The 11211-nt window shown below is 45.1% G+C and overlaps 1 protein-coding gene across 5 annotated transcripts in view; it reads left to right on the top strand.

The window, feature by feature from the left end:
- The first annotated feature begins 3890 nt into the window (after nt 1–3890).
- Nucleotides 3891–11211, top strand: part of WNK1 (WNK lysine deficient protein kinase 1) — a 170543-nt gene continuing 163222 nt past the window's right edge. For all 5 annotated transcript variants that reach the window (XM_077827393.1, XM_077827384.1, XM_077827375.1 and 2 more), the window contains exon 1: nt 3891–5417. In XM_077827393.1, the coding sequence (XP_077683519.1) occupies nt 4641–5417 (777 nt within the window). In that variant the 5' untranslated portion in view covers nt 3891–4640. The remainder of the gene's footprint in view (nt 5418–11211) is intronic.

Genomic DNA, 11211 nt, shown 5'->3' with positions numbered 1-11211 from the left:
TTATAATTGGCTGCCATGGGCCAGATTAACTGTCATGCTATGAGCCCATTTTGCTGGCCCCATTGGGCAAACGGACAGTAAAAGTGGTAAATCTGGCCATCAAGGAATTCTCCCAGTATAGGAGGAATCTCCATATGGCATAAAGATGCCATAATGTCTCTGTGCTGCTTCCCCTGTTGCAGAGAGTTGGTAGGGTCCATGATTAGGAAAGAGGGAGTTGCTGGAGAGCAAACGTTGGGCCCATAGGCAGCCAGGTGCTACTTAGGTCAGCCCTGAAGCTGCATAACCTTCTAGAGGCCTAATGAGATGCCAGAAGAATCCAGGAAAGGGAAGGAGCAAAGGTAGTGCTAATCCTCCCGTCTGCTCTCACTAACCTCCGGGCCAAGTGGAACTTGGCTGGACATGAGAATGAAGCCCATTTGGGGCTGCACCAAGCCCTATCAGATGTACAGTATTATACACCATTTAATGCCAAATCCTATATCCTGCAGTTCCATCAGCTAGAGAAACCAGAGTAAGTTGTAGGCTGGGGAATTTTGTTGGGTTCCATTGGGAAAAGAGTTCTCCCCATTCCAAGCCATGAAATGGCTGTTTCTGCAGCCTCAGGATTACATGGATCCATGTATGAACATAGCCAGTGGTTCTGCCCTCATCCTTTTGCTACCACGTCCTGTCCTCTGATTTCCTGGCAGTAGGCAGAGCTAGCAGCCACAGAGAAGATGTTTGTGGGCCAAGGTTAGTGCAGGTACTGCTGCAGGCTGGTTGTGCTGCAAGAGGTGAAGCACCAAATACATCTGTTGTACATCATGTATATAGCAAGGGGCATGTCCCCGCATGCCACTTAATGCCTAGGAGGCATTTTATGCCTTTCAAAGGCAGAGCGCTACTCCCACTTCTTACCAATGGAGGTGCTAGTGAGAGGAGTTAGGAAATTTGGGAGTCAGTCCTGAAAATATTGGACTCAGGTGAGTAATCCTATTTGACTTTAGTGGGATTACTCATGAGTTTAAGCGTTTGCAGAATCAGACCCTTGGGATGACATGCTTATTTACATAATGCTCCCAGTTTCTGATTTGTCAGCCTCAGGCCCTTTTGTGTTTAGACTCTGTAAAGCTTAAAGTTCTCTGTGAAAGGGTTTCACTTAACTAACATTGGGAAAATATAATCACTGTGGGTGACATATATCCCGGAGCAGAGGGCCCAGACAAAGCCCTACACAACACGTAAGCCCCACTTAAACCCTGTGTTAAGACCAAGAGGTTTGATTTATCCCAATGCTATTTCAGCTTTATGTTCATAGAGTTACACTGACATAAAACTGGAATAATGTAAAGATAAATCAGGATCAATGTTTTTTCCTCAGCACCCAGCCTGGATAACAGGTTGGGCTATGAATCTTTTTGGAAGGCAAGAAAGGAGGATTCTTGTCTCCCAGGCCATAGACCTGCAGCAGAACCATTCTTCAGCCACTGCTCCAGCCTAGTAGCTGGAATAGCTTGCAACCGTACTTCCCCGCTCGCCCCTCCCTGAAGAGGAAAAGAACCAGAAGATCTGTATAGCTGTGGATCTTCCATCCATGTCCACTCTCTGTCCCAGGCTCCCAAACACAAACCTGAACCTGGAGCCCTCATAGATTGGTCTCCATGCTGTTCAGGGACAGGGATTGCAAACTCTCTGTGTGACCTTCCCAATCCTATTCCCTCTTTTGCACAGTGGAGCTGCACTTATTCCACTGCAAAAGGAGGGGCACTTTCTATACTTATAGGCAAATCCTGCCCCACCACCCATAAGGATCTATGTGGTGCAAGTACGACTTTACATGGGCCCTTTGCCATTAGTTGAATTTCATTATTTATGTATTTGTATTATTATTTTTATTATTAATAAGATATGTATATGGATATACAGAAAATAACGGGTGCTCCATTTGTAGTGCAGTATTACAATCAACATCTATAAAGACTGTATGTATGTGAGAGAATCACTGTCACATCAAGTTCAGTGTCATGTATTGTTCAGTGTTGTGGACCACCTGAAAGTCACTAGTGTTCTGTGTAGGCACAGAGATTCAATCAGGACCTCTCTGTGGGAGATGTAATTCACAATTTCCTAATATTAGCTGGTTTTAAACTTATTTTTAATGATGTATTTGAAATATATATGTTAATTTGTCCAATATAAAATCTATAGTTTATACAGAAAAATCTCCAAAAATATTTCTATTACAGTAATTTAAAAAATGCAGTTGCATAAAAGACTTGTCCAAACCCTTTTACTTTACTCATGAGAGTAGTCCCATTCACTTTAATATATTGCTGTTCTGTGTAAGAAAAAAAGTTTGGTCTTGGTGCATTATACAAAGGATGAATACTTTATAAATAAAGCACATGAGTAGTTTCTACCAGTGTCTCTTACTCTCTGGAAGTTCCTGATCTGTGTGAATGTTCATGCTGGCTTCTCTTTCTATTCTGAGTATTATATCTTCCCCATTTGAACTATAATAACTGGGGTTGAGTCTCAAACTGTGACAGTTAGACTAATGATAATTTTTAAGGGTCAGATTTAAGAATGCTAGCCTTTTAGGATCTGCAAAATAATTGGGGGCACACTTTTGCACAACAGTTATTTGCTCCTGCAGTTTAGGTCGCTTATATGTGGTCACAAGTCCAAGTGACCTAAACTGTGACTACAAAATAAATAAATAATTGTGGGTGCAACACAGCTTCCACAATTATATGTGCCTATGGTTTTGTGGAAGCAAAATGGGAGACCTGCTAGAGGCCTGGTTAAAAATATGAAGCTAAATGCCTGATAATACATACAGCAAAAATTGTTCATTGTAGGAGGGGAACTTGCAACACCACTTTTAAGGGACTTAGGGCTTGATCCTGCAAGGTGCTGAACACTTTGGCCCCGATCCAGCAAATGATGTGTTTAATGGTTAACTTCCCTCATAGTTGAAATCAAGCATATACCTAAATGCTGAGCTCATGTTGCAGGATTGAGCCCACAGGCAGATTAAAAATCATGTATTTAAAATATATTGTACTTGTATGGTTACATGTAACACCTTGTTATGAAAATTGAATTTAAAATCTATCATACCCTTTGCTATTTATACTGTTTGTTTATCTTTTTCCATTGTGCTCAGCATGTACAAATGAAAATACACTGGTCAGTTTCACTTTTGTTTATACTCATTTTCTGTCTCAGGCACTAGTTGCTTGCTGTGATGTGTGGGCTGGAGAAACTGCTTCAGAGTGGGAACTGTTACTAGTTGAAGGGCCTGTTCTGCATTGCTATGCCAATTCACACCAGCTGAGGAGCTAGCCCTGAATCCTTTTTGGTTAGATAAAAACTATTTTTCTTTTAATGTATAAAAACAAATCATGGAAACGTTTTCATTGCTTTTAGATTTCGAAAAAGAACCCTGAGAGTTGGGGGCAGGTTTGAAAACAGTAGCATTCAATCTATTTAAGCATATAATTTATATTGCATTGTAGCCCTGAGTCGACTGAGTATGATGAGAGATTCCTTTCTTCTCCGAGAATTAATCCATATGTAATGATTCCCTCCCCTCTCTTCCTGCCCTGCCCCAGTTAGCACAGCTTCTACCACAGTATTGTGTGAGGAGCAGCCAGGCTCGAGCTGTAAGTAGCCCGCAAGAAGGAAACTACAATTCCCGTGATGCCGTGCATCAGCGCAGTGCGCGATGGGAGTTGTAGGTTAACTGCGTTTCTGTTCCCTCAGAGGAGGGATGAAAAAACTACCATTCCCAGGAAGCGCGGCGCTATAGCGCAGGCGCAGAACGGGGTCGGAGGAGGGGGCGTGCTCCACGGGGCTGTCTATGTCTGTCGGTTTCGGGCGCTAGTCGCCATTTAGCGCGGAGAATTAGCCGGGCCGGGTGCAGCGGCTCCTCCCCTCTACCCTCGCGAGGGAGACACCCGGGTTCCCCGGGCCGGGGCCTTGTGCAGGAGGAGGCGGCTGCGGCAGCTTCGCGGGCGGCCCCGGTGAGAGACCCGCGAGGGGGGTTTCCGGCTCGCTGTGAGGCGCCGGCAGGCAGCGAGGGGGCCGGCCCCGCGGCGAGCGGTTACTTCCTACCGGGAAGAGGCCGAGGTCGCCATGGGCGCCGTGTGAGGCGAGAGCTCCCCCGAGTGACCGGGCCGCGCTTCTCCCCCCAGGCGGGGCGTGCCGGGCCTGCCCTCCCCTCTCGCGGTGCGGGGCCTGCGCCCCCGGCGCAGTCGCTTCCCGGCCTGGGCCTGCCCCGCTTCCTAGCCCGGGGGGGCCGGTCGCTTTTCCTCTCCGAGAGCAGCTGGGCTGTCCCGCTCCGGGCGGCCAGCGGCTGCTCCCGGCCCAGCACCTGCCTCGGGCTCCTCTCGACTTCTCCCCCCCAGTCCCGTGTCCTGGCCCCGCTGCTGTCGCTCCATGTCGGCCCCGCTGCACGGCTCCCCGCGGCAGGATGGATGTGGACGCTAAGCAGGGACCCACCCCGTCGCTGGCTCAGCCGACGCCGCCAAGCCCCGCTGTGAGGAGCCCTTGGGACCCTCCTCTGTTGCAGCCGCAGCCGGACGCGCTCCCTGCTCAGTGACACCTCCCACCCCGCATCCTCTCAGCAGCGCTACCCCGAGCCCCGCAGCACCATGTCGGAGGGCGCCGTAGGGAGCAGCAGCCTGGCCCCCCGCTTCCTGGCTCCCCCGCCGCCTCCGCCCAAGAACGGCTCTAGCTCGGACAGCTCCGTGGGGGAGAAGCTGGGAGCCGTCGCTGACCATGATGGCTCGGGGGCCGGAGGAGCAGGCGGCGAGGTGGGAGGCGGGGGCCGGAGCGAGGAATACCGGCGCCGCCGCCACACCATGGACAAGGACAGTCGTGGGGCTGCAGCCACCGAGCACCGCTTCTTCCGCCGTAGCGTGATCTGCGACTCCAATGCTACGGCTCTGGAGCTGCCTAGCTTGCAGCCCGCAGCACCCCCGGCCGTCGCCACTCCCGGGAGTATCACCCCGCTCCTGGGCTCCCCTCCTGAGCCTGCTAGCCAGACCTCCTGCATCTCTGTCACCCACGTCCCCCTGCTACTGTTGCAGCAGCCGTCTCTGTCGCTTCCCCCCGAGGAACAACCCATTCAGGAGCCCGCTGCAGCAGAGGACACCGCCCCGCTACTGCCCAAAGGAGAGGCAGAGGAAGCCACCCCCCTACTCCCTATTAGCACGGTAGGCAGCGCGGCCACCGCCAGCCGGGAGCTCCAGGAGGGGCGGAACCGACAACAAGAGGATATCGAGGAGCTGGAGACCAAGGCGGTGGGCTTCTCTCTTGACGGCCGCTTCCTCAAATTCGATATTGAGATTGGAAGAGGCTCCTTCAAAACAGTCTACAAGGGTTTGGACACCGAGACTACGGTGGAAGTTGCCTGGTGTGAACTACAGGTAAAAGAGGTGCAAATTCCCCAAGCACAGTCACTCCCCTGCTGCCAGCCTCAAGAGAAGGGTAGGATCCTCAGATGACAGGTCAGCTGTCCTTAGGGGTGGGGGACACAGTTTTCCCTAGGTGCCACCCAGCCAGCCATTCCTTGAATGGAGGGAGCAACTCCTCCCATGAGCTAGGCTGCCTGTTTGATTCCCTAAAGGCCTCTTCGCCCTTATGAGGTTGTCCAAGTGCTGAGTCTTCAGAATCAGTAACCTCTTTGAGTTTGCTGGAGCACTTAGCCTTCATGTCTTCTAAAGGTAATTTGGAGTGTTGCACAAAATCCTTTACCTGAGGGAGTCCAGATAAAGGGGTTCAAGCTATAAAATTGGCATTCACACTTGTTGAAGTCTAGTTCAAGTCTACCTCCAGCTAAAATATTTTTTTTTCAGAGGATTGGCATTTTACATTAATTTAAGAGAAATGTATAAGGTAGGGGAAACACTTGCATGTGTAGCTTACGTCATTTTACAGGAGATACTCAAGAAATATGCTAGCAAAGTGCACATAATACAGAGGTAAACCAACCAATGTAAAATTAAATTTGAGCTGGTAGTGTACTATGAATCAATCCCCAGTAGTTCAGCCTAAGTCCCATGGCTGCCTGTTGATACACTGGGAAGTAAATGCTTGCCTTTTGTAAAATTGTGAAGGCTAAAATTCAATCTTTCCAGGTAACTATCTGGTTAAACTGGTACAAAGACGTTGCCGTACCTGCCAGCTCTTCACTTCGACAGAGCTAAGGTTGTGCCGAACCCCAGTCTCATGATGGCAACAGCAGCAACTTCAGCTCCATGGCGAGTTGGAGCATGTATAACTGAATGAGAGGTTGCTGTGCAACAAGGTTAAGGGGGAGGGTAGAGCTTGGCCTACCAGTTACAAATATCTGAAATAGGGGAATGGAGAGTTTCTGCTCTTGAAAAATTGGAGGGGGCAGAAGAAAGGCAGCAGTGGAAAATAATCTTCCCCATTGCTTCTGAGGGATCAAGTGCATGATCTCAGTGCTCTTTCCTGAATGGCTGCAGTATCTCATGTGCCAAAATTCTTTCTCCTCCACAGAGCAACTTACCTACTGTCACAGTAAAACTGAAAAATGACTGAGACCACTCTCAGCTTGTATTTGTAGCATGCATTCTGAAAGCAAATGACATCTCTGCCAGTGTTTTGGGTAGCTATGCATCACCACATACCTAATAGGTTTGTGGTAATAGCTTTGCAAGTTTTTTTTTCTTTTTCTTTTCTCTTAAACAAATCATAAGACCTAGCAGTGTACTCAGGGTATTGTTGTTGTTAGTCCTGTCTGTGTTTAATAGTTGATGCCCAGTCAGATGCTAGGCGCTACTTAACGCACCACTCAGACTGCGCATTGAAAATTTATCTGTTTTCTGTATGCAGTCTGATGTAATTTTGATTTGAAATCCTAACCTTATTCGCTGTTTAAAAGGCTCTTTAAGTTACTCTCAGATTCATCTTAATATTCAGGTATTGTTTATTGTCCTGAAATGATTGTCAGCTTGGTAGTGATAATTTCTGACTTCAGCAGATGATATGACAGTCAGAATGTACTAATGGTTTTGGGGTACTACAGGAACAAATTGGCTAATAGAAACATCACATACTTTTTATTTACAAATAAGTCTGTTTATAAAACAGACTTAACAGATTTTGAAGTTAAACATTCTTTTATCAGACACTTCAAAAATAACATAATTGTTGGAATAACAATGTAAAACAGGGGGAAGAAAATCTTTACAGAGTAAGAAAAGGGTGATAGCCCTCCAGCAAAACCTAACTGGAGTTCATGAGTGGTTTGTAGATTACATTATTACTTATATTTCACAGTTTGCAGTTTGAGTACCAACTGTGTGATAACTCCACAGGGTGAGTGACAAAGGTACAGGGCGTGAACAGAGAACTGTCCTGTAGGCAGTAGAAATAAACTAGCAACTACAGAAATGAGAGCCTGTGATGCATGGTACGTAGGATATTTTAAGGCCATGAATCTGCTGATTCCTCACTGCCTTCAGTTTTGACTGGAGAGGGACTCTGTAGTGATACTACACATTAACTTCAGTAATAATTATAGGAGGATGTCATTGCTGTTCTGTCACTTACACTGAAGTTTTCTTGGTCTGCTCACTTCACTCAGACTCAACTGTATGGCTTTGCAAGGATGAACTGACGCTTTATAAGGATCTACTGATTCAAGGAGTGTTGCAGAGAGGAGGAATTAGTGAACTCTATGCCAACCTCAGGTGGATTAATTTCTTTTGTGAGCACAAATGAGCTCTGATTCTTTTAGGTCTGTCTTGACTTTGTGACCAATTTATGTTTAAACTTTTCATCATTTTGGTGCTTTGAAAAGTATTATTTGAAAATACAATAGCTACCTCTTGTCTATAGTTGAACCTAGTAAAGTTGGGGAAGAAATTCAAAGAATTAAATCTTACTTTTTCTTTTGAAAAGAACTCTGTCCAAAATGTTCAGTTTATTTCTAGATCTCAACACTAGCACTGCTATGTAATTTGGGAGCTGAAAGGGCATTCTAGACACAGGAGAGGTGATGAGCATGGCAGGTGTTCCTTTAGTTCAGGAGGTTTTTTTTTTGTATCCAGTGCTACCACAATAAGTCACATCTGAACTTGGTAAGAATTTACTTAAGCATAGCGTGTAGCCACAGACACCGTTTTCTGGCTGACGCTTGTTTGCATGATATAGCAGCCTAACCTGGTGTAAGTAAAACTTGCTATATACATGGTATCACGCAATTTGAAAAGATGATAGAGGAATAAAACATCACAGTTCTTATTTGGAAGGCACATGATGGGGGGGGAAAACTGCAAATGCAGTGTATGGAAGCCTACCAAAACTTCTATATGTATTTAACTTATAGTCTTTTGAGTATACATTTAATGCCTAAGTTATCTGAAACATCTTTGCTGATAGGAAAGGCTAAACTGCCAATCTTTTTACTGTTTATCAAAATTGTTAAATATTTTTCATCATGAAGTGTTCAAATTATATAGCACTGAGGACACTCCTGCTAGAGCATTCAAGGATTTGGTGTATTACGCAGGCAAGCCTAGAATGGACTTGGCAGTAGAATGTCTGTTTAACTGTGGGGTTTCTAACTGGATGACACATCTGTCTTTGACTCTAAACTAGGAACCAGGTGGGGAGATCAAGGGTAAAATTTTTGGGAGTGTCTCATTTTTCAAAAGGAATGTAGATACTTAAATCCATTTTGAAAAATGACTTATTTTCCCAAGTCACTTTGGAAAATCTCACCATGTCTTTCAGAAGACTGGATGACTGCATGGTGGTGTACCTTGTGTTTGTCAGGCTGAGAATTGTAGCATAAGTGGAAAAGTAAACTTATTTTTAGTTCTCCAAACGCTACAGATGTGTAGCTTAATGGCAGTTCTCCCTTTTTTCAGGTAGGAAACGTGGGTGAAATTTCTGTTTTTTCTTTCCTTATACAGGGAAGTGGGAATCTGTGATCTGGAGGCTCTTGTAGTGATTCAATGGTAGACCACTATGCAGCCTTGTAGCATATTTTGGCTTTGCTCCAAATGCTTGGTTCTCACTTCTGTTATTCTTCTTCCACTGGTTACATGGGTTGAAGTGCATCTTCCATTGTCATAATTGGATGTGTCACAACCTCTTTCTAGATGCAGTTAGGGTCAGCACTCTAATAGGCTTCATGATGTAGATGGCAAGCACAAAATCAGTTAAATATCTCCTTGTGAATAGAATGGCAGTAATTGAAAGAGGGGAAAATAGCTGTGTGTAACTCGTAACATGGCTGGTTAATCTGATAGTTAAGAATTGTTTTTCATTTTTGAACAGCCTCTTTTGGTTCTAGTGGCATTGCTACTAGGAGGAATACATGATGCCTTATTCTTGTTACATTAAACTTAACTCTGTTATTGGGTAACTGTAGGTCAGAGGAAGTCACAGTTGCAGTTGATTATTCATGTAAACTAAGTCTTAGGTGTGGTCTGTGAACGTCCAGGTAAGTCCCTTCTTTCCTCTCATTGAGTCAGTTTTGAGTGGGATTGTGTAGTCTACTTAAGTTAATCAAATAACACAGACCTGCAGCATAACTGGTTTGAACTGAGAATCTTCCGAGTGATGTTGGATTGCTATGGGAATTGATCACTTGTGAAAGAGCACTAATACTGAGAAACATGAAAGTGCGGTGGGTGTTAGTTAATTTGCCAGTCTGTGCAGACTGGTTCATTCTCATGCTGTTGCTTGGACAGTTTAGGGTCACTGAATGTATTATGAGCCTCCATGATGTTCTGTCCTGAGCCAAATCTGGTGGATTACGGGGTAGGATGCCAGTAAGAGATGGGTTTTAGGTCTTACAGGGCGTGTCTTTCATCTGCTTTCATTGGATCATAGTAGAAGATGATTCTTGGAGAGAAGTTGGTAGGCATTCAGAGCAGATGAACATACCACATGAGTGTGTTGGGTGACCATTTGAGAAAGCAGGACCTGTTTAGTTAGAAAACAGATCTCTTCATTCAGCTTGAATTTGTCTCCTTGAGGCTTTTGATTATTTGAACATGCTTTACTTGAATGGTGTCCAACTTCTTTTCAGTCATGACAGTGAGAGGCCATGTTTCAGTCTCATGTTTCAGAATATGGACCACCAAAGCATTGTATATGCTTAGCCTCATCTCCCTACTTAGCAGGGTGGTCGGTTTCCAGAAGATGCTCTTAATGAGGTGCCCCACTACTGACTGTGCTTTTGCAATGCTTTCTCAATGCTGCCCATGTTACTGATGCCAAAGGCAAGGTTGATGAAATCACTGACAGTCTTGGGTGGCTGCCCATTAAGGTGCTTGAGCACTCGGTGTTCAGAGTAATCAACTGGAAGAATTTTGCTTTTACTCCAATTAATTTTTGGGCTGACTTTTGCCACTGCGCTTTCCCAGGACTTTAAATGCTGCTACTAGCTTGTCTGTTGATTCAACAGCTAGTGTTGTGTTGGTGAGGTTCTTATCAAGGCATATGTCAAAAGTGCATTTACTAAGTGTCTAATCAAGTGCATAGTCTATGATGACATTGAAATGTTCTGGGGCAGCAAAGCATCTTTGTCAAATTCCCAACCTAATTTGGAAAAAGGCAGTTCTTTTCCCATGTAAAAGAACACAATTTGAGGTGTCTCCATGTGGGAGATGGGACACTACAGAGGACAAGTATGTTGCTCCAAACTGAGGAACTATTCTGGAGATCAAGAATATCCAAAGTTATCGCTTCCAAAATTTGCTATTGATGATATTTATTCTCATGCTTTAGGTTTAAACCAGTCTCTAACTGCTAGAGATGGGGATGAGATTTATATAGGGGGCAGATGATCTCACATCTGCATACTGTGGGTTTCTTTCACCTTCATCTGAAGCATCTGATAATGGGTCATTATCAGAAACAGGATACTGGATGTAAATTGACTTTGATCTAGTACGGCAAGTCCTCCGTTACTGTGCCTATCTAGTATTACTTGTTTCAGAGTAACAGCCGTGTTAGTCTGTATTCGCAAAAAGAAAAGGAGTACTTGTGGCACCTTAGAGACTAACCAATTTATTTGAGCATGAGCTTTCGTGAGCTACAGCTCACTTCATCAGATGCATACCGTGGAAACTGCAGCAGACTTTATATATACACAGAGAATATGAAACAATACCTCCTCCCACCCCACTGTCCAGCGTGGGTGGGAGGAGGTATTGTTTCATATTCTCTGTGTATATA

Source organism: Eretmochelys imbricata, chromosome 1 (assembly GCF_965152235.1).
Source record: "Eretmochelys imbricata isolate rEreImb1 chromosome 1, rEreImb1.hap1, whole genome shotgun sequence".
Lineage (NCBI taxonomy): Eukaryota > Metazoa > Chordata > Testudines > Cheloniidae > Eretmochelys > Eretmochelys imbricata.
The sequence above is the reverse complement of the archived record's forward strand: the minus strand, read 5'-3'. Positions and strand labels throughout refer to the sequence as shown.